Genomic DNA, 22,867 nt, shown 5'->3' on the forward strand with positions numbered 1-22,867 from the left:
TTTAATGTCGACTGTGGTTAATCAGATTGTTCAAACTATTCCCATCAGACCATGGCAAAAGTTTTAACAATACAAAAAGAAAACGCAAAATAGGAGAAATGAAAATAGTGCTGGGAAGCCTTTAAAGACTTGTACAGAAATTGTAAGGTTGTGAGATGTGAAATTCAACCTGACATTTAGATGCTATGCTCATTTAAAATGGGCTATTGGTAATATGGGGTCATCCCTATGTTCCCACAGCCCTATGTTCCCTCAGCCCTATGTTCCCTCATTTCTAACTTTAGTCGTCACTGAAAATTAGGCCCTATGTTCCCTCAGCCCTATGTTCCCTCATTTCTAACTTTTGTTGTCACTGAAAATTAGGCCCTATTCCCACAGCCCTTTGGTCCCACCATTGGTTGGGTTTAGGCAATGAAGAAAGGAGTTGGTTAAGTTTAGCAAAAAGACCAGGTAGAGGCTAGACAGGCCAGATAGACAGAGTCCAGATAGGTAGAGAGAGTCCAGAGGGAACATAGGGCTGAGGGAACATAGGCACGCTCCCGGTAATATAGCCAACGTTAGCATTAGCAGCTGTTTTCTTTCCAGTCTAGAAGAAACGTTGAGAGTTCAAACTTTATTCTTTTAAATGCCAAGTTCTGCCTCCAGAGTTGGAAAACAACACTAATACCTAAAACCTTTATCTGTCAGTTGATATCTCTGACATTTTCTGCTGAGGTGAGCAAACCAACTAGCCCAGTCACCTAGCGCCAGAATAGCATCCTGAAGAATAAGTGTTGTTTCTCTGGCATTGTAAATGCAATGTCATGTAACACTTCAATATCATTTATTTTATGAAGAGGATTAGCATACTTTAAAATGTGCTAACAAATTTCACTGTGTGATTAGTGCAGAGACCAGTCATATGTTTGAAATATTTTATGACTTTTCATATTCTTAGTCTTTCAAATAAACAATAGCCTATGTGTTTAATCTTGTTCCAGTTTTGTACTAATGAGCATTTTGTGTTAATAGCCTGGAGTATACACCAGGGGCTACAGCAATGCCAACACCTCAGTGTATCATGCACATGCTCACCATTCTCACCTTTGGGTCTAGCAGGTCAACATTTGCTAATTAGCTCTAAATGCAAAGACTAGCTGATGATGATGAGAGGAAATTAATTAGCTTTGTGGGTCTTTTTCCTTGAACCAAACTATTGGTTGACTTTAAAAAAAAAAAAAAAAAAAAAAAAAGAAGTTATGATGGTGACATTGCATTACTTTGCTTTACTTTGGAAATTTCACTGAAATTTCACTGCGGTTGCCTTTTGCAAAATGACCACAACTTCGAGTTCACGTTTTAAATGAATCTGCAAAGGTGATCACTGTGCTGCATGTGCAGACTGATGTACCTACCTGTTGTCTTTAGCTCGCTTGTTAACCCAGTTAAAAGGGTTTTCTTGGGAGTTTTTCCTCAGTTGATGTGAATGTCTAAGGGCAGAGGACGTTGTCATGATGCTGTGTAAAGCCCTTTAAGACAAATTGTTTGTCAAAACGGGCTATTGCGTTGCCTTGGAGCTCTATTTTGGTTTCAGCAGTAACTGGCAGCACTGCACGGAGAGGCTGACCAGTTAGCGACACCTCTGTCTGTGGTTTCCTTCATGCATAAGGACAGCCAGCAGAACCAGCTTGCAATGTAGAGATAAATCACACATGAAAAAACCCTTAAGAAATACTGAAAGCTGAGTGCCTGTAGCTATGTGTATATATATATCTCAGCTGCAAGATAACATCTGTTACACTTAAGATCATCTCAGAGCTGTGGTGAAGCGTTTTCAAGCCCCCCTCGTCTGACGTCTCTTTTCAACTTTGAAGGTTTTCATCATTTATTGTGTCTGAGCTGAAGACAGAGAGTCTACTGCAGGGAGAGAAAAAATAGGCAGATGAAGCTCTTTAGAGAACACACAGAGACTCTTCACTGTTCACACCGAGCACAGAGCCGGGTTAACCACATGCACGGTTGTAGAGAGAGGGGAGGGTGAAAAAGGTGCAGCCATCTTCATGTGAAAACTGAAAGTACATTAAATGCCATCATGCGCAGGATGCAGGAGGAAGGCAGACGTAAAACAGTTACCTGAATTTTGAAACGCAACATATTTCTGCAAATTACACCAGGAAGCTTCTTGAGGATCTACGTCCGAGGAGCATGTGAGCTTCCTATTTTAGCCTCTCTGGTATTTTGATCTCTTAAGCAACGTCTGTGCAGAAAGGAAGAGCTCAAGAGAAAGAGATTGCAACATGTGGAGAGATTTGCTAACAGTGTAGTGGAGAGGGGCCGCATGAACTGACTGAAGCAGCCCAACACATGTAAGTATATCAACCATTTTCAAACATTTCTTTCCAAATATTCAACATTTATTTGACTGTTGGCTGAAAATCTTACATAAAACATGTTTTAATTCTGCGCTATTTCCAAACCTTTACTGATCTGTTTTCATGCTATGCTCATGAACGTGTCCATATGTTTGCATCCAGGGCAGTTCACAGTCAAGTTAATGGGACGACCGCCATCCCATGGAGGAGCAGTAGGAGGAAAATGACGCTGCTGGAGCAGCTGAAGGGCTGTCAGGAGGCCTGGTGTCCCGGGGCGCCCTGGGATAAAGAGGGGGCCCATACTGCTATCCATGGGACACCTGCTGGGGTAAGCCGTAAGCCTTGACATGTGTTCATTGATGTTCAATTGTTTTAAGCAAATTCTTGAAAGAGATCTACTCAGTCAACTTTTCCAATATTTAAAAAATTCCCTTTAAACTCAAAAAGCTTTGAGATAAATGAAGCAATATAGATCTTAAGCTCTAATTTATGTGTTTTCACAAACTTAAGAGTATGTGCAAACGTTGAGTGATTCATCTTTTTTGCAAAACTCATAAGCATGCATGCAGGATATCTTTTTACCCATAATGCAGTACAGTCAGATTTGGTATTTTGCCTTGTTATTAAAACAAGAAATATCTAAACCATCAACAAAAAGGTCTAAGACTTTACATGAAAGCATATAATCCCTTTTAACGTTGTGTTCCTTCTGTGCTACTGTTAAAAATATATTTTATTTTTGGGCCTTTATGTCATGTATTTGTCATCAGAAGCTGCTTCCACTTTCTCACCTCCTTGCACATCCTCTCCCTCATCCTCTCTCTGACTTCCTCTCACCGTTTCCCTCACTTGTAGATACAGTATGTCATCCATCTGACATCATCCTGTCACCTCTGGGTTGGTTTGCTGCTCTTGTTTTTCTTAAAAAACCTAAGCAGCTTCCAGTCTCAACCAAGCATAGCAACACACACATTGTAGAGAAGGATGTAACAGCTTCACATTAATTTTATTCTTAGCTGCTCTTGTCACTGACATGCACATCTATCTTACACGAAAGTAGTTCCTTTTTTTTTTGTGTAACATCAGATAGCACAACGTACAGCAGATTTGGGGCTCAGTGCAGAAGTACAGCATGTGCATTTCGGGGAAATGACTTTACAAAATGGATAATTCTGCTGCAAAGGAAGAATGTGAGTAGATTTCAAAGGAGGGTTAAGATTTTTGTTTTTGGGGGTTTTTTGTTAAAAGAATGACATGCAAATAATTGCCAAGAAGTGCAGAGCTCTTGACTGGCAGCACTGACGTGTGAGTAGTCAGAGCAATGGAGCGTTTGGTTTGTTTTTTACACGGGAACTCTCAGTGGAAATCTAAGACTTTTATAAATTAATATGCAGCAGCGCCTTAATGTGAAAGTTTGTACGTCATGGAGTTTTTATTCCGACTAATTCTGTTGCTTCAAGTGTTGGAAGTTCATGTGTTCATCTCTACTCGACTGGCTCAGTGAATGACTAATTGCTGCCGTTATGAATCAACAGCAACATATTTATTCATATAATGTGTGCGTGTGTGTCTGTGTGTTCAGAGTTTCGTGACTTGCAGTAAACTCTCTATTTCTGTGCACACGGCACTTGAAAGCCACTTCCTCTGTGCATGTATTTAAGTGTGCTGCTGTGTTGTGAGAGCTCCTTTTTTTGAATTCAGTTGTGGTGCCTTTAGTTCGCTGTGCCTGGGATTGCATGTGCTTTGTTTTACTCAAGTACCATATGTCTCAACCAACCGCTTTGTTCTGTTTTAGTTACTGCATGCAAAATAAGGCAACGCGATCAGCTACCTGCTCTGTACAGTCTATATATGAACATCAATGCAGTTAGAGCAGCATATTACTGGACTGGTATTGCAACTGAAGTTACCCTTTATGAATCGCTTAGGTTTAACACAATGTGATATATAATAATAAATCCATCAGTGAAAAACAGCTTCTGAAGTTGTTCAGCCTGCATCACTAAGTCACAGAGTTGTTTTCGAGGTAAATTTGTGCAAAACCGTTGATGCGCATTCCCGTCAGGGACAGTTTTTCAGTAAGCAGTCTCTACATTTGCCTCTAAAACAACTTCCTTCTTTCGTTCCGTTATTATTTCATAGCCTGGTGAATGTGCAGGTCACAACTTGTCCACCAGAGCGTTTTGGAGTTGTTGGATTGTGTATTTGATGAGTTTGAAGAGGGAAACCAAGAAATCCCATTAGCCTCCGTAGCGTAGCTCTGAGCAGCTCGCGGCTCTGCTCCACTGTTCTAAAAATAGCTTGCAACGACAATTAAAGGTAACGAACCTACTGCTATGACTATAGGGATTATGGCAATGGGCCAATTTGCCTAAATGTTGAACTATCCCTTTAAACGTCCTATATTATATTAAAGCAGAAGTAAGCGATCCGGTCGTTTTGGCTAATGCTGCGTTCCAGGCAGGCTTTTGAAACCGTAAATTACAGCTTCAAGTCACAACTTACGACTTTGTAGCGTTCCAGGCAACCCACTCGTGTTTTTCCGACCTGTTTTACCTGTGAAAGTCACTATAACGGCCACTCGTAACTTCCGACCCGTGAACTCGTACCAGATCGAACTGGTATGACTTCACAGGTCGGAAAAACACGAGTTACGAGTTTCCTTGAACGCACCATAACAGTCCTCGTCCCTACGTCACCACATTCACGGCGTCCCTTGGCTGCACACACAGCCCTGCATGCCGTTCTCTCTCCTCATTGGATAAAAACTGTAGGATACGATAAATGTTTTCTCCTCGGCTCAGAGCAGAGCAGAGGGACTGAGAGACCTGTGTTTCAGACCAAACACTCTATGTAAGTGATTGCTGTCGGAAGATATAACTATTTAAGACTTATATTAACACAAATATATCACTTACTTCTGCTTTAAGTGAGATCTCTATGTCTAATTTAACCATAAAGCAGCTCTTGTATCTATATTAATACTGTGAGAGTGTCACAGCCTCAGTCCACAGAGAAATGCACACAGCCTGTACTCAGAAAACTGAGCCTTAAAACCAGCCGCCAGGACTTCTGTGACTTTGTGATGTCACAACAGAGCAGTCACCAAGCCCCGCCCACCTGGACCAAACCATCCAAATTTGCAGGATTTGGTTTCTGTTATGATTTACTGGAAATCTGATATATTATACTACTACTACTACTACTACTACTACTTATATGTAAATCGCTCATGAAACAGTCAACCAATCAGAAGCCTCCTCTCCTCTGATTGGCTCACCAACTTGTTAGCATATAAAACTACATAAAGATAGCTGTTGGTTCTTAAACCTGCAAGTATTTCTTCTTATGGATCAACACAAACACAGGAAAATGTTGAATATGGGACCTTTATGTCTGCAGAGATGCATCAGTCCGGCCTTTGTAATAGAGAAGTCATTCATAAGTAACATGCAAAAACAGCTGGATTTGTATGCAAGTCCACAGTTCACCATCTTAGCACAGTATGTTAGCATGTTAAGATTCACTAATTAGCACTAAACATAAAGTACAATTGACTTAGTTTTGCAGCTCTTTGGTCATGAAGATATGTATCACTAATAAATAGAGAGCTACTGTGGTTATGCTTTTCACTATAGCTATGCCTTGCAATAATGTTGAAGCTGTTGCTACTGCTATTAACAAAACCTCTGTAATATTTGGATATTCTCAATACATTTGAAAGATAAACAGCTTTAACAAACATCATGTGAGAAGAACAATGAGATATGACCCAGTTCAGGTTCGCACTCTATTAACCACACAGTCATGTCAGACCTGTGAGTGAACCGACACCTTGGTATCTCTGATGAACATTTACCACTAGCCCTTGGAAAATGACTGTTTACGTGACTTCACTTCACTTTTTTTTTTTCATTATGACTCAGTACAGGTTAAATCAACCATGTCACAGAAATACTCACATGGCGTTTTTACTACTGTACAATACACATGTTGAACTTCTACTTTTTTCATGCTCTGCTGGCTGGCTCATTGACATTACATGTATCTGCCCGGCTGCCACTGTGAAAATGTAAGAGTAAACACCAACCTGCTCAACAGGCTCCTGTAGCACTTCACCTACTGAAATGAGTCATTCTGTGTGTGTGTGTGGTATATGTGGTATCTGTGTGTGTGTGTGTGTGTGTGCATGTGTGTGTTTTTCCTTCAGAGTTTCCTGATTGTGCGGGACCCCGTGACGTCTCAGCCCAGCCTTCTGTGTGTGTCTGCTGGAGGAGACAATGAAGCGGTTCTGGACTATAATATCAAAAGCACAGACACAGGTACGGACCGACCGCATGCAGTTATTTCAGTCTTTCTGTGTGTTTGTGCGTGTGTGTGCGTGCAAGCTTCAGTCTATAAGTTCCCTATGTGTCACTTTAAGTGGTTATTTTATGGCTGCCTACTTCTGCTAAAGCTGTCTGACTGATACAGTTGCACTACTCTAAAATGAGAGTATAGGTCAACTACTTTTTTATTGTCTGCTGCTGAATTTGTGGCAAAGCTGTTCACAGGTGAGAGCAGGAGGAAACGTCCTGGCGCCCACCCAACTGTACAATCTGGTTCCTTAAAACCGTGATTATTACACCCACGCCCGCCCATGCTACTGTTTTCCTACTCTGCACTTTCAGGTTGTCTGTTGTGTGTCTGGAAAAAAAAAGAAGAGAGAGACGGCAGTGAACCCCTGCGGCAACCAAACACGATCAGTATTATTGGGAAATAATAGACTTCATAATCTGCCATCGCTGCAGATCCTGTCCCACCAGCTCTTCTTCAGAAGTCCCCTCTTCTCGCTTAATGTTTCCAAGAATGTAGTTTTTCGTTAACATTTCAGACTGAGACTGATGCTGCCCACTCTCTCTCTGTTTCTGTCTCTCAGTGTTCCAGTTGTCTGAGTCTCGTCTTTCCTTCTCTGATTTGGCTCAGCTGGTCCTCTTCTACTCTCTGACCAGGTAAGAACCCGCTAATGTGTCTCTTTTTTAAGGTTTATTGCATCTTTAATTACACTTTTATTAGTGTAGTTTACTTTATTTGTCACGAGTAATTACAGTGAAATTCTAACGTACCTTTGGTCATTTGCATATCATAAATAACGTTACAAGAATATAAAAAGAAGAATGCAAGAGAAGGTGGTAGTAGATTTAAAAAATGTAATACAATAGTGCAATGGCAACCAATAAAAAAAGAAGAATGAAGAATGTAACAGTGCATATCTGTAGAGGTTTTAGGTTACAGTAAAGGCACCGGCGCTGCTATAATCATCTGATCCGTCTTTTGTGCCTGGTTTTAAAGTTTCCATATTTCACGTCGGCTGCACTCTCCCCACTCTGAATGAACTGTATAGTTCCCGATGCCTCACAAAGGAAAAGAAAATCCTCAAAGACACAACACACCCTGGCCACTGTCTGTTTGAACTACTCCCCTCTGGCAGGAGATACAGGACAATTAAAGCCACCACAAACAGATTTAAGAACAGTTTTTACCCCAAAGCAGTGACTGCACTTAATACTGAGTAATGATGAGTGGTCAATGTGTGTTTTATGCTTTTTAAAAAAAAAGGAGCACTGCAGGAGATGCACTTTTAATTTCGTTGTTGTGGAAATGACAATGACAATAAACGTATCTATCTATCTATCTATCTATCTATCTATCTATCTATCTATCTATCTATCTATCTATCTATCTATCTATCTATCTATCTATCTATCTATCTATCTATCTATCTATCTATCTATCTATCTATCTATCTATCTATCTATCTATCTATCTATCTATCTATCTATCTAGATGATCCTTCTTTTGTGCCTGATTTTAAAGTTTCCATATTTCACATTTTACACCTTTTTCTGTGTTTTATTTGACTTTTTGATCAATATGAAGATATATTTATGGTTTTAAGAACCAAAAACACCTGAGTGTCTCTCAAGCTCAAGGTCAGTGTCAGCCAATCAGGAGAGAGGAGGCTCTGAGTCTCTCTTCTGATTGGTTGACTGTGTGATTGAATACAAATACAGCAGATTTCATGTAAACACTAATAAAAGACACCAAATCCTGCAATGTAGCATATGTGTGTGTGTTTACTGTAAACTTTGATACTTTCACACAGTATTAAAATAAAACCTAGATCTGCTTTATGACATGCACATCTCACTTCATACAATATGTGACCTTTAAAAATGTTTCCTTCCAGTTCAGTTGCTTTAATCTCAGGGCGTATGTTGATGTATTGGATTTGTTTATGCAAATGCTTCTTATCTCTGTCACATCGCCAGGGATGTGTTGGCAGTTTGTCTCTCAATCCCTCGGTGGATCTACAGTGTAGCCAACAAGGACAAAAGTCGCCTGTCTCAGCTGGAACCCGGTGAGTTGTTTTCACGTCCGTGTCTATTTGTGTCACGTCCTCTCTCAGACGAAGTTATCTCAAAACTATGAAAAGAGAGAAGTGTTTGGTTTTTTTTAAATCAGCAAACACTTTTCACTGCTTGCTTCCAGCTAACAAATGACAGTTAAGCAATTCTTTGAAACTGTGTTTTGATAACAGAGAACTGACCTTTTTTTTTCTTTTTTTCTATACCTCCCTAATGCAGAAACTTGGCTCTGCTCGCCTCCCGAACAGCAGACTGATGAGATGACCCAGAGGGAGCCAAGCAACGTCATGTGCTCTATACAGGTATGTGCTATGTCTGTGTGTGTGAGAAAGTACAAAGGTGGTAAGATCTGAGCCTGTGCTTTAAAGCGAAACCATTTATTTATGTGTTTGCAAATGAGGCAATGTGTCTCGACACCTCGGAGCTGTGTGAATCAATATTTTTTATAGCTTACGCCGTTGTCACCAGTGTTGTTTTCAGACGCAGCAGGCGGCTCCGCTCAGCGAAAAATAAACCCCACTTTACACCAGCTGGCGAGCGTAGTGGAGCATTTAGCTGCTAAACTGTCACACTGCTAACGCTAATATCTGCTGGGTTGTGTAAATAAGGAACTGTTTGCCGCCTTTATGAACATGATAATATGAGATAAGGTTGTTTAATCCTTCATTGGTGGGGAAATGTGCCGTGCCACAGCTGCAAAGGTGACAGTACAAAGGAAAGAAAAGAGAAAATGTTGATATCAAACACTTTTAAAGAGATAAATAATAGATCATAATAATTGAATATGCACAGTCCATCTGTTTTATTCTGTTCACCTGGGGTCAGGAGGAGGCTGAACAAGAGCTCCATCCCTCTTTGCAGCAATCCAAGTGTTTTCTCATTGTGTTCTCATGTGCAGTTAGATGTTTAGATTAAAAAAAGAAAATAGCAGCAGATGAGGGATATTGCACAGATGCTGTGTGTCAGTTATCACATATTGTGAAGTGTCAGTCTTTGTGTGGACATATGGTACGTGTTGTGCTTTTCACTGTCAGTCAGCTACAGAGCTCGGCACGACTTCACACCTGAGTCGTCGTGGTGATCACCGTGTCGCGCAGCGCTTTTACTTCACTGTCTGTTTGTGTGTGTGTGTGTGTGTGTGTGTGTGTGTGTGTGTGTGTGTGTGTGTGTGTGTCCTCAGTTGACTTCCACCAACGGCGCCCTGTGTGTCATTAATCCCCTCTACCTGCGTGAACACGGAGATGATTGGCTGACCCGCCGGACGAGTCCAACGCCACCGGGGGCCTCGCAGCCCTCGAACTACAGACGGGAGCGTCGCCTCAGCACCACTCGCACGTGGGCGGGGTCGGGGTTACAGACTAAACGGGCCATTTCACTGGACCAGGAACCGTCTGCTGCCAGTTTGGAGGCTTCTGGTGAGGATTTACTCAGCATTTTATTATTTATCACACCAAAAAAAAACACATACTTTCTCAGCTTCCTGTGGTTTGACTGTGCAGTTTTGGTTTTACTTCCCCATAGTCTGAGATCATGAACTCTAGATACACTATATGTAAATAATATAATATAATATAATAAAAGTTAACCTGGAAAATTCACTGCAATTATTTCAAAGGATTCGGAAATACTCTCTTCATCTTTCTTTCCCACAGTTAGATGAGATGGTACAACTTATCTTAGCACAAAGACTGGACGCAGGAGAAAGAAAATCATTTGCACCTGTAAATTTTCACAGTTTAACAAGCTAACTTGTTTGTTTGATTCTTAAATGCATCAAAATGTTAAAACAACACAGCAGTCTTATGGGGATGTTAAGGCTCAGATAACATTTTTATGTGTCTGCAATTAATCATAATCATTTTAAGAGAAGAAAGATGAAATAGAAAAACACAAAACACTAAATGTGATTCGTCAAAGGAAAAAAAAAAAGCCACATCAGCCGAAAATGCAACGTCACATGAAAGCAGCAAAATTCAAAAACCCAAGAATTAAAACAAGAATATAAGTAGTTTTCAAAAGATTGTGCAGCTGAAAAAGTAGAAACTACACAACAGCTTTCTGAGTGACGTAAACCCGAGCCTGAGGCAGGTCGTTCCACAGCAAACACGTCTCCTTTAAGAGACCAGACGTTATATATAAATTAGTAAAATGTAGACGTGCTGGTACGTCTTGTTCTTCATCTTTGGACAGAGACAGGCCAGATGTTCCTCATTCTATAAGGTGTAGGAAAGACTTTTAAAGGTTAAAGGGATAGTTCAACATTTTGGCAAATTGGCCCATTGCCATAATCTCTATAGTCATTGCAGTAGTTTCTTTACCTTTAAAAGTAGTTTCTTTACCTTTATTTGTCGGTACAAGCTATTTTTAGAATGGAGGCTCATGGGATTTCTTGGTTTCCCTCATCAAACTCATCAAATACACAGTCCAACAGCTCCAAAACGCTCTGGTGGACAAGTTGTGACCTGCACATTCACCACGCTGTGAGAAAATAAAGGAACTTTACGAGACTGAGTTGTTTTTCGATGTAAATGCAGAGACTGTTTGCTGAAAAACTGCTTCTGACGGGAACGCGCATCACCGGTTTTGCATGAATTTACCTCTAAAACAACTCTGTCTCATAATGTTCCGTTATTATCTCATAGCGTGGTGAATGTGCAGGTCACAACTTGTCCACCAGAGCGTTTTGGAGTTGTTGGATTGTGTACTTGATGAGTTTGATGAGGGAAACCAAGAAATCCCATGAGCCTCCGTAGCGTAGCTCTGAGCAGCTCGCGGCTCTGCTCCGCCGTTCTAAAAACAGCTTCCACCGACAATTAAAGGTAACGAACCTACTGCTAAAACTATAGGGATTATGGCAATGGGCCAATTTGCCAAAATGTTGAACTATCCTTTTAAGTTAGAGATGTTGTTCATAATCCATGTCTCCCTGTCTGCAGGTCTAACCAGAGCCAGGTCGGCTGATTCACCCCCGACCCCGACAACATCTGTGGGCGGCGTGGTGCTCAGGCGGCCCAGCCAGGACTCGGGCCGACTCCCACAGAGGGCCAGCACGGGGAGCATGCCCCCGTCCACCCCCACCACCCCGGGAAGCCTAAACTGCTCTTTTGCGGAGGTGCAGCAGCCCCACGGCGGCAGCCCCGTGCCTCAGTCTCCTCACCGGGTGTCGTGGATCGAAGACGGCGTCTGGTTGCCGCCGCCGAGGCCCAACTCGCTCCTCCAGCCGCCGTCTCTGGAGCTGGACTCGCTGTCGATCAGCAGCATAGAGGAGGAGCAGGACTCCCAGGCGCCGAGCCCCACGCCCCCCTACCACCCGTCGGCCCACCGCCTCGCCGACAAGGTCATCCACCGGCTGTCGGCGGTGGGCCAGGCGCTCGGCGGGCTGGTGAGTCAGAAGAAGAGGCTGACCAATCGGGTGCAGGACCTGAGCGAGAAGAAAGGCGGCGCGTTCGCTGAGGCCGTGAAAGGATTCGTGGAGATGACGCTGAAGAAAGGAGCCGATCCCGACGGGGTCACGGGGTCGGAGTTCTTACAGGAAGTGAGGTCATCGCTTACGTCACTGAGGGAGACGCTGCTGGACTTTCCAGAAATCCAGGCGTTGTTGGACAGCTGTACCGATCTAAGTGACGCAGAGATAGGTGAGTGAGTTAAATAAATAATGATGATAATATCAAAGACGGTTTAGGGCAGTGGGTCTCAAACTTCTTTACATCTAGGACCACTAAACTGACACAAATTAGACTGCATATTTGTGTATTTCTGGTGTTTGGACCGCCCATTTTGTTCAAAGACTGAATAACGGTACTTTTTTTTAGTCAATGTATGTTCAAATTAGGGCTAATTGTGTGAATTTTGGAAACAAAATTGAAAAATTTCTGCAAAAAAAATGTAATATTTGTGGAAAAAAGTAGTAACATTTCGAGAAAATTTGGGGACCCCCTTAAACCTTCTCAAGGACCCCTGGGGGTCCCTGGACCTCACTTTGAGAACCACTGGTTTAGGGTAACACTTTCTAATAAGTACACACTATTAAGCATTAGGTAAGAATTAATAAATACTGAGTTCATCATTTATAACACATGAGTACTCATTACTATGTAGTTTATAAACAGTTAAAATGTTTTACTCATCATTGATAAGCACTAACTGTGTTTATAAACTACATACTAATGAGTATTCATGCGTTATAAATGAAGAATTCAGTATTTATTAAAGGGACAGTATGGGACTTTATTGGCTTTTTATTGACAAAAATCAAATATCGCTTTCATAAATACGTATTTCACTGAAGTGGAATCGCGCCCGCATACAAACGAGCGCTTTCTCGTACCTTAGAATGAGATGTTACAAGTCGTTACAAACATACAGGGGGGGGTTCACCGAACCTTCTCTGCCATGTTGAATCGCCATGTTTTACGTTCAGTGTCACCGTGGCTGTAAGTAACCTCAAACTCGGGCCGCCGGAGCTTCTCGGCTCGGGGAGAAAGTTTTCCAGACAGCGCCTGTTAAAACTGTCACCACCGTGTAGCTAGTGTGAGGAAGGACGGAGGCACTGGTGTTGCCTTCAGGTGCAGTCAGACACCTGAATGACGCCGTGAGTGACGCCGTCGGCAAACCAACTGGATGTTATTTTACTCGACGAGAGAAAGCCGGTAAAACGTGGGTCAGGTAAACAATACGACATCACCATGACAACATATTGTCACGCCTGTATTGTTTTGCCTCGTGCTGGCGGACCGTTTGTTTACATAGAGGCTTGTTTATCCTGATACATGCAGCGTGTGTTGTTTTTCTGACTTCTGCCCGAATTTACGTAAACGCAACAGCAAGAATACGTGCCGACATGCAACCGCACCGCTAGATGGGGGTAAATCTCACATACTGTCCCTTTAATGCTTAACTAATGCTTAATAGTGTGTACTTATTATAAAGTGTTACCCGGTTTAGAAACCAAGACGCCTCATGACCAGTCAGCTTCCTGTATCTATGTCACATGGGCTTCTCCACGGCCCTGTCCCTTTAGGCTAGCGGCAGTCTTGAGTCTATTGACTCCAATGAGAGAAGTGAACGTGAACACAGATTATGGTCGATTCTTTCACCCGATAGCCACCAAAGTAAATACTGGACTCATTTTTCACAAGCCACATCTCTTCTGAACATTTAGACACTAAAATGGCAAATTTCAGACAGACAAATCAGGGGAAAATGAACTTTTGTTCCAGACCTGTCTCTGTCTCAACGACACACTCTTGCAAGATTTGGCACAGATCTCCGAGGCAACGTCAACTAACGTTTCATTTCATTTTCATTTATTGTTTATTTGACGAGGACAATGCACATTAATGAACAATTGGTGACGCACACATGACGTCATGTAAATATGCCGGATTTAGCTCAAAGCTAATTTCCACCCACAGTCCTCACATTTAAAGACGGACAGACATACCATAAGAAAACAGATAACTATAGGAAGCTACTGTACCTGCGTAAATATAAGAAAAACAGAATATGAGCAGCAGTTACAACAATAAGAAAACGGATAACAACCTGCAAATGTTCGCAAATGGCCATGTTAACTTATTTTCGTAATGCTAAATACGACTGTTAGGAGACAGGAAGTGTACCATTTCATATAATTGGCGCAGCTTTTAATTGGCCGTCTTTATAATAATAGAGTATCTTTGATAATATAAATGACAGAGCCTGACCTTTGACCCTTTCTGCAGACTCGCTGGTGGAGCTCTCCCTCCACAAGGTGACTCTGAAGCCCACCTCCAACCACCTCTACTCCTGCATCCGCATCTCCCGGACCAATGACGGCACCATCGAGCGTCTCCAGAGCAACCTGCGCGTGCTGGAGAAGAACGGCGCGGAGGAGCTGGGGGGCTCGGCGGGGGCCGGGGTCCCCGACAGCGTCACTCTGGAGCGGATCCAGCAGAGGTGGACTCTAATGCACGAAGCCTACTCCCCGAACAAGAAGGTCCAGATCCTGCTCAAAGTCTGCAAGAGCATCTACCACAGCATGACCGCATACGCCAGCTCAGGTAAACCGGTGTTTGTTGAATTATTATATTATTATCATATTAAAGGGATAGTTCACCCAAAATTCAAATTTCACTCATTATCTACTCACCCTCATGTCGACTAAGGGCTGGGAGAAGTTTCAGAGTCCTCCGTGGCTTCTCTGAGTTACAGGGGGTCTTGGCGTGCCATATAACGGTTGCAAATGGATACTACTTTTCTTCATAACAAAAAGACACACCAAAAAACATCCAGATACCTCCATGCTGCTCGTATGTAATGTCCGTCTTGTATTGAAGCCCCGAAATGCGAAATTGTTCAGAAAAAAATTAAATAAGTCTATATTTCAAGCTTGTTTGTAGCGGAAGCTCCTCTTCCTGGTTCGTCCAAATCTCACGCGATTTGCGCCGGCGTCAGTAATCGCACAATTTCTCATGTTGGGGCTTCAATACAAGACGGACATTACATACGAGCAGCATGGAGGTATTTGGATGTTTTTTGGTGTGTCTTTTTGTTACGAAGAAAAGTGGTATCCATTTGCAACCGTTATATGGACATGCACTGCTACGCCGAGACCCCCTGTAACTCAGAGAAGCCACGGAGGACTCTGAAACTTCTCCCAGCCTTTAGTCGACATGAGGGTGAGTAGATAATGAGTGCAATTTGAATTTTGGGTGAACTATCCCTTTAAAGCTCTGTCGATCTCACCTCATCGGCCTGTCTGAAGTCACGTCCTCCTCTTCTCTCCTGCAGGTTCTGTGTTTGGAGCAGATGATTTCCTGCCCTGCCTGACGTGGGTGTTGCTCCGCAGCGACGTGGTGACGTTACAGCAAGACACAGACTACATGATGGAGCTGCTGGACCCCACACAGCTACAGGGAGAGGGTAGGACACACAAAACAGCCCACTGCGGTGCAGAGGGTCACTGTTTTCTACAAGTTTACACTTGTAGTGTTTATAGACCTGCTAACATGAGCTCAAAGCTAAGTTTAAACTAAGTCTGGTTATAATATTATATGGTGTTTTGAAGGATAGAAATGTACATTTAACTGAATTATAACAGGTTGCACCACATAAACTAGCTCCTGTAATAATGAAACTAACTATTTACATCAGGTGTACCTGTTGCAGCTGTAGCTAAACATTAGCTTGCTAATACATAACCCATTTATTATGCATTTTTTATGATGTAAAGTAGAAGATTTTTACATTAAATTTCACAAAAATTACAAAACATAGCTAAAGTTTGCCAAAGTTTTGCTAAAACAACCAAAAACGGCTAACATAAGACACTTCCTGCTCATTTTTAATTACCTGCATGAATAATTAATCTGAAACATAAATAATTATCCATGCACATAAAAAACAAATCAAGAAGTGAATGACTGTGCTGTAGCAAAAACTGTAATGTTTGGATGTGTCGCTATACTATGGGGCTCTCCCATTCCTCCACACTTGGCTCAGTGCGCTTGGTTACGCACACACTTTGGTGACGTTTTGCCGGCGGAACGTATATGTACATATAGTGTGCAAACATGGATTAAGTGGCCAAGCGCGTGGGGGGATATTTAAAGCAATCGGGACACACTTGACAAGTGCAGCCTGTGCCATTGCACACAGTAGCACAACTAAGACACACTCACACACACAGCACAGCAACAGTTTTAATAAACAGTGCTGCTGGATCACAGTCTCATCTACTCCTAAAGTTTCTCTATGCGCAAGATTCAGATCATAAATATGTAACCCCAACTCCGTGAGTAAATAAAACAAACAAGAAAAACGAAAAAATAAAAACATGAACAGAGCATGATGAATATAAAATATGACATTAAAAGATTGTTGATTATGATTAAGTACACACTATTATGATTATGAGATGGAAAGTTAATTTCATTTTATTGGGATTAATTCAATCGCATTTCCTAAACGGGCTTGTGGCTGCCGGTGACGGCGGACTTCACCGTGGTGCATTGTGGGATTTATACTTGGCCAAATACCGCTCGGATGCGGTCTTACCTTAAGTGTGGGTAAAGTGCAAATCAAGCGTGCTGCACTTTCAGTCGTTGGAGAAATGGGACACACTTGCGCACTGACACTAAGCCCATGAACGTGCACGCCAAGTGCCCAAGTGTGTAAGTGTGATCGAGTGTGCATATTGGGACAGGCCCTGTAGCTTGTGATGCAACACCACTTCCTGTTTGCATCATTTTGATTGGACAAGCGTATCCTAGTAACATTCCTTGAACTTTTATTTGTGAGGACATTACAGACAGTGGTCAAAATCACTTCCTTTTCTATTCATTAATTACTCTTTATACAACCGACACACAACAGTTAATACAATATCAATCTGTAAATACTCTGTTGCCCATAAAAGTCTATTTGTTCCTATTATAAAGGTTAGTTATGGTTTAATTTTGACAGCGATATGTTAGAAAGAGATTGAACAATAAAGTTTTGAGAAGATATACACTTTATCTATCAAGAATAAATCACATTGCCACAATTATTTCATGAGAAGAAGTGAAAAACAGTGCAATAGTGTAACTATAATAATTATATTAATTCTAAAATACATATTTCTACAGACATTTGGCTTCTGTAAAATCCCTAACCCAAAAAAAAACTTTGGTCTTTGTTCATCAACAGGTGGCTACTACCTTACAACTCTATACGCCGCTCTGTACTACATCAGCAGTTTCCGTCCCCGCCTGGCGGCTCGTCAGCTCAGCGTGGAGGCCCAGCACTCTCTGAACCAATGGCATCGCCGGCGCACGCTGCACTGTAACCAATCCCGCCGCAGCATACACCGACGGACCATCCGCAGGCCGGTGTGTCGGGACAGGACGCTGCCGAGCCCCGGGAAGTCTGAGACTGAGAGTAAAGAGGAAAGTGCGACACAGAGCAACGATGGTGGCGATGAGTCGCAGCAGAAACAGACGGAGATGGAGACGGAGAGCAGCAGCAGAGAGGCTCTGCAGCCGCTGAGCGAGGAGACAGGAGACAAGGACCAATCACAGGCAGCGGCTCCAGCATCAGACTGTCACCACCCAGAGGTAACATGGAGCAAACAGGAAGATAGAAAGACTCTGTGTAGAGCAGCAGGACTGGACCAAAGAGAGAGCAGAGAGTAGGAGAGCTCAAACTGCTCTCGTTGCGAGGTTGAATACAGCTCCTGGTTACTGTGAATGTAACACCTGTCACCTCACTCACCGTTTGCCAAGATAGGAGTTCATAAATCTCAGGTTCAATCTGAAAGGTCAGACGACAGGTCAAATGTTATAAAGTGAATTTTTTTCCCTTCTCAAATTTGATCTGTTTTCTTTTAAAATCCTGAACATATTGTTTCACCTCAGGGCTTAAAACCATTTAAACTCAACGTTCAGGGAGGCAAATATCACTCTTAGTTCTTCAAATCTAGATCGAATGTCATTTATATATTATATAAAGACGAGAAATTGACATATGAGTTATTCATATTTCAGTCAACAGCCATGAATCCACATTTTCCTCAGGGATGTGGCAGTGTACACAAGTGTAAATGTTGGATTTGATGCTGCGATGAGTTTTAATGTTTTATTAATGTTAAAGAGCCAATTAAATTTGTTATGACGCCGCACGAATTGGAATTGTTTTTTACGCTGTTTAATTTAAATGAAATGTCATTTTACATGTATAAATATATTAATATAAAAAATAGCTATTTGCAAAGAAAGTAAAAATAATAAAATAAAAATGATAAAACAAAACATCTGGTTTTTTGTTGTACATCTTGTCCCCGCTCTCTTCGACACCATTTCCAGCAGCTGTTTTCAGATCAATAGCTCCGATAAACTGGATAAAACCCCAGACTGTGCTTCTCATGTATTATTAAGTCATTTAGCTACAAGCTTTAACACTGATGGAAACTGAAACTGGCTTAAAGGAAAGTGAGCATCACAGCAGAAACATGAGTCCCATCATGGAGTCAGCAGTGACACTCACAGCTTTATAAAGCTCCAACAATATAAAGCCTGCCTCTGCTATTTATAAGGTACTTTCCCTGAGAAGAGACTGAGAATTAAATTAAGGCATCATGACCAAGTCCAGAGTTAAAACACAACCCAAAAATACTCTCACTCTCAACCACTTCACATAGACGCATCATCACCACATCAGCCCGTTGGACACAGATGTGTATCTTCATGTTTGACCACAAGAGGGCAGCATCAAACCTCCTGTGAGACTCCACAGCTCCCAGCCTCTTACAATGATTTACAGTTTCCTGAATAAAAACAGATTAGATTTTTTTTAATTGATGGAATAAGGCTGGATAGAGTCAATATTGGGGAATGTATTGACATTTTAAATAAAATCTGGATTAGTCTTTGCCATTTTAAAAAACAATAACTGCTGTCCAGCTGGTGAATCCCTTTTATTTATGGAGATTTTCATATGTTGCATGCTCGCTGTTCACTCTAAACAATGATATATACTCTTCTCATTACTAAAACTACTAAAAACCAAGTGGCCCAACCTTGAAAAGTTGAAATTGGTTAAGGTGCCTGCACAGGTTTTAGCACTGAAAGGAGCTGAAGCCACTGATGTAGAGATGAGTTGAGGATGAAGATGAGTTTACAAGAGCTGAACAGCAGCTAAAGATGAAGCACTGAAGGTCTTAGTTGAAGAGCAACTTTAAAAGCACCTCAAGTCAGCAGTGGTAGAAAAAACTTACAGCTGAACAGTAAAAACAAAAAAACAACTGAGGGTTTTAAAAGTGCATTGCTAGTTGAGGCAACAGCTGAAGTAAAACACCTGCTTTTAAAAAAAGGTTGGGTGGCATATTCAGTATTTTACTTCATTCTCCTCTTAAATATTTTAACTTTACGCTTCAGCTGATGCTTCCATAACAGTTCATACTTTACCTTACATTTCTAATATTTTCATTTTCCTTCTGCCATGTAAGAAAAATGCTTTATAAATAGATTTTATGGAGGTGAGAGAAGATAAACCACCGGCTCAGGGTGACCCACCACCACTGAGCAGTAAGTAGTAAACATTGATGCACTGAAAGGAAGATCAGCAGCAGTTGAAGAATATTAAATAATATACGTACTGAAAGTAGTTTAGGTGGGAGTTGAAGTGTGTTGTGTAAGCAGGTGACGCTGACGCGCTTGTCGATCTTTATCTGCAACTCTGCAGTGAGCTTTTAGATCAGTTTAGTTCATGTTGAAGTGACGGAAAAATCAAAATCTCTGGAAATGATCAAGTGTTAGTGCTTAAAGGAGCTGAAGTGGCATTGAAGTTGATATAATTTAGCAAAAAAAAGAAGTCGAGATTAAAGCAGAAGATTAGGCAGTTGGAAGTGTTTGTAGCAGGTGAAGTAGCAGCATCTTCTCATTTCCAGTTGCGTTTTTCCCCCATTATATCGATTTTTAGTTATTGATCGTGGTCACTTTATATTCATCAATATATGTAATTAACTGCCTGTGAATTCAGACGTTGCTGAGATGGTAAATGGATGCACATACATTGAGCATGTACACATGTAAATAGTTATACATACAGGGGGCCTCTTATGTAAATGTACACATACACGCAGAGAAAGAGAAAGAGAGAGAGCTTCATGTACACACACATATGGAAACGTCTCATCGCTGCATTCTTAATGACCGAGCCAATCAAATTTGCCTAATGAGACATCTGGCATTCTGCCTGCATGTGGATGTCAAGCCCAGAAACAGCTGGGCCCTCACACACACACACACACACACACACACACACACACACACACGGACACACACACAGACGGACACACAAACACACACATTCCCTTTCTCTTCTCACACTTTATCAGTGCTGTCAGACAGAAACAGAAAGAAACAGAGCTAGATGCTGGATCACATGTTTATTGGACGCACACATTCACATGTATATATGTATATACGCACACACGCACACACACAAGGCAGACATTTAGGATGTGTTGAGGAAGGAGTTGTGGTCATGACTGTACCGGCCAGTGAACAGTGTCGCTCTCTCTCTCTCTCTCTCCCACACACAGTTCCTTCACACATGTGATATATTATGCATACATGAGTGTGTGTAACGCTCTCACCACGGCCATAAATTAGATATATGGCGGTGGTGGTGGCGGCAGAAAAGGGGGGGGGGCAGAGAGGAGGGAAGAGGAGTGCAAGTGTGTTTTTGTGTGTGTGTCGGTCGAGAGGAGGAGGGGGGGCACAGATGGCTATGGCCTAAGGCATTCAAAGTACTACAGCTAAACATGAAGACTGCAACACACACACACACACACACACCCAAGGAAGATTTAGTGTGTGTGTGTGTGTGGTGGGGGTGCTCACATACACAAACACTTTTACATATACTGTATAGAAAGTGGAATAAAGGACAAAACCACCTGCAGTACAAACATCGAGTGTCTCCTCAGCGCTGAAGAAATCCACTCAACATTCATAATCTGATTTTTTTTAAAACAACAAAAAAATAACATTCACATATTGGTGGAAAATGTATTAAAAAGTCTAAAATATTAGAAAAGAAAACAAATTTTTATTAAAAGCGTTTGTGCATCTGCTGACTACATTCATTCAAGAACCAAATTCATTCTACTTTCATGCTACTTTATGTGTCTATGTCACTATTTATTATTGTTAAATACTACACTCACTTTTAACCACACTGCATTTGTTAGACATAACACTGCAGGAATAAAGTGTCACACACTCTGAGTTTGTATTTTTCTTTTACTCAGACAGACTCAGGTCTTCTTCTGAGGGGCCAAAACTGTGATGGTTTTTTTTATTTATTTACTCCAATTAGAAAGTACATCAATTCCTTGTGAACAAGCTGCTGAAAGACTATGAAGATTAGTATTAGTGGTAACACTTTATAATAAGTACACACTATTAAGCATTAAATACTGAATTCTTCAATCATAACACATGAATACTCATTAGTATGTAGTTTATAAACACAGTTAGTGCTTACCAATGATGAGTAAAACATTTTGATTGTGTTTATAAACTACATACTAATGAGTATTCATGCGTTATAAATGATGAATTCAGGATTTAATGCTTAACTAATGCTTAATAGTGTGTTACCATATATTACCACAGATGAGCCGCTCTTGTGCCAAACATTTTAAAATCAAGAGTGACTGCAGTAGGAACGATTGAGAAATGGTCAACTATTTGCAATAATAATGCTGAATTTGCATTATTATTATTATTATTATTAAAAATCTTCAGGGCACTTCATGTGTAGCTACACAAATGGAAAACCACGAGTCCTACTAACGCTGAGCTTAAATCGCCCCAGAGATGCTCAGCAGCCTCCTCCCTCCTCTGAGCTCAGTAATCGTCCTTAAGTCGATTTGGATGAAAGGCAGAGAGTTTGGCTGCGTCTTTACTGTCCCGCTCTGTCCCTGCCTGTCCTCATCTGCCACTCGCCCCCCCCCCCCCCCCCCCACAGTAATGCATGTTTGTGTGATTGTCTTCACCGAGGCCTTTCAGCGGCTGTCACCACACAACAGCTTGACTCTGTCACGGCTCGTTCACACGCCCACAATAAAATTTTCTCTCTTTTCTCTTTCTCTGCATCTTTTTCATTCCTTCCCTCTGTCATTCAGTTCCTCTCTCCGCTCTTCCTCCTTTTTTACCCGCTGCATTCCTCCACCGCCACCACCACCACCATCACCCCCTCCCCTCTTTTACCCCTCACCCTCTCCTCCATCCCTTCCTCCATTCCCCTCCCTCTCTCCCACTTGTCTGAACTCTGACAGGTGTGTAATTGAATGATTAATGACCGCTAGAGTAACCCCCACTCCCACACACATACACACACACATACGGACACACACACACACACACACACACACACACACACACACACACACACACTTTATGTTAAAATGGAATTGTACATATTTATGCACACACATATTCATGCGCCGACACACACACACATATAAGCAGAGGCGTGTGCATTTTCACATTACACACGTGCATTCATTTTGCTTCAATGGCCCAAATGGTCAAATTCAAACCAGTAGGAGTTTGGAAATGACGGAAACATTATAAGGAA

At 41.7% G+C, this 22,867-nt stretch overlaps 1 protein-coding gene across 3 annotated transcripts; it reads left to right on the plus strand.

The window, feature by feature from the left end:
• Positions 1 to 1,999: 1,999 nt before the first annotated feature.
• Positions 2,000 to 18,482, plus strand: rinl (Ras and Rab interactor-like; the record flags this gene model as incomplete). 3 transcript variants are annotated; one of them, XM_083985519.1, is made up of 11 exons in its annotated part: positions 2,000 to 2,345; positions 2,514 to 2,679; positions 6,562 to 6,673; positions 7,270 to 7,342; positions 8,663 to 8,751; positions 8,978 to 9,060; positions 9,939 to 10,173; positions 11,695 to 12,393; positions 14,482 to 14,799; positions 15,530 to 15,661; positions 17,429 to 18,482. In XM_083985519.1, coding segments are annotated over 11 exons (2,394 nt in total). In that variant the 3' UTR covers positions 17,914 to 18,482. The 3 variants fall into 3 exon arrangements, with proteins under 3 accessions (XP_083841645.1, XP_083841646.1, XP_083841644.1); XM_083985520.1 differs by lacking the exon at positions 17,429 to 18,482 and adding an exon at positions 15,765 to 15,914 and having other exon boundaries at positions 15,530 to 15,714; XM_083985518.1 differs by lacking the exon at positions 2,000 to 2,345 and having other exon boundaries at positions 2,500 to 2,679.
• Positions 18,483 to 22,867: the final 4,385 nt, after the last annotated feature.

Source organism: Trachurus trachurus, assembly GCF_905171665.1.
Source record: "Trachurus trachurus genome assembly, chromosome: 13".
NCBI lineage: Eukaryota > Metazoa > Chordata > Actinopteri > Carangiformes > Carangidae > Trachurus > Trachurus trachurus.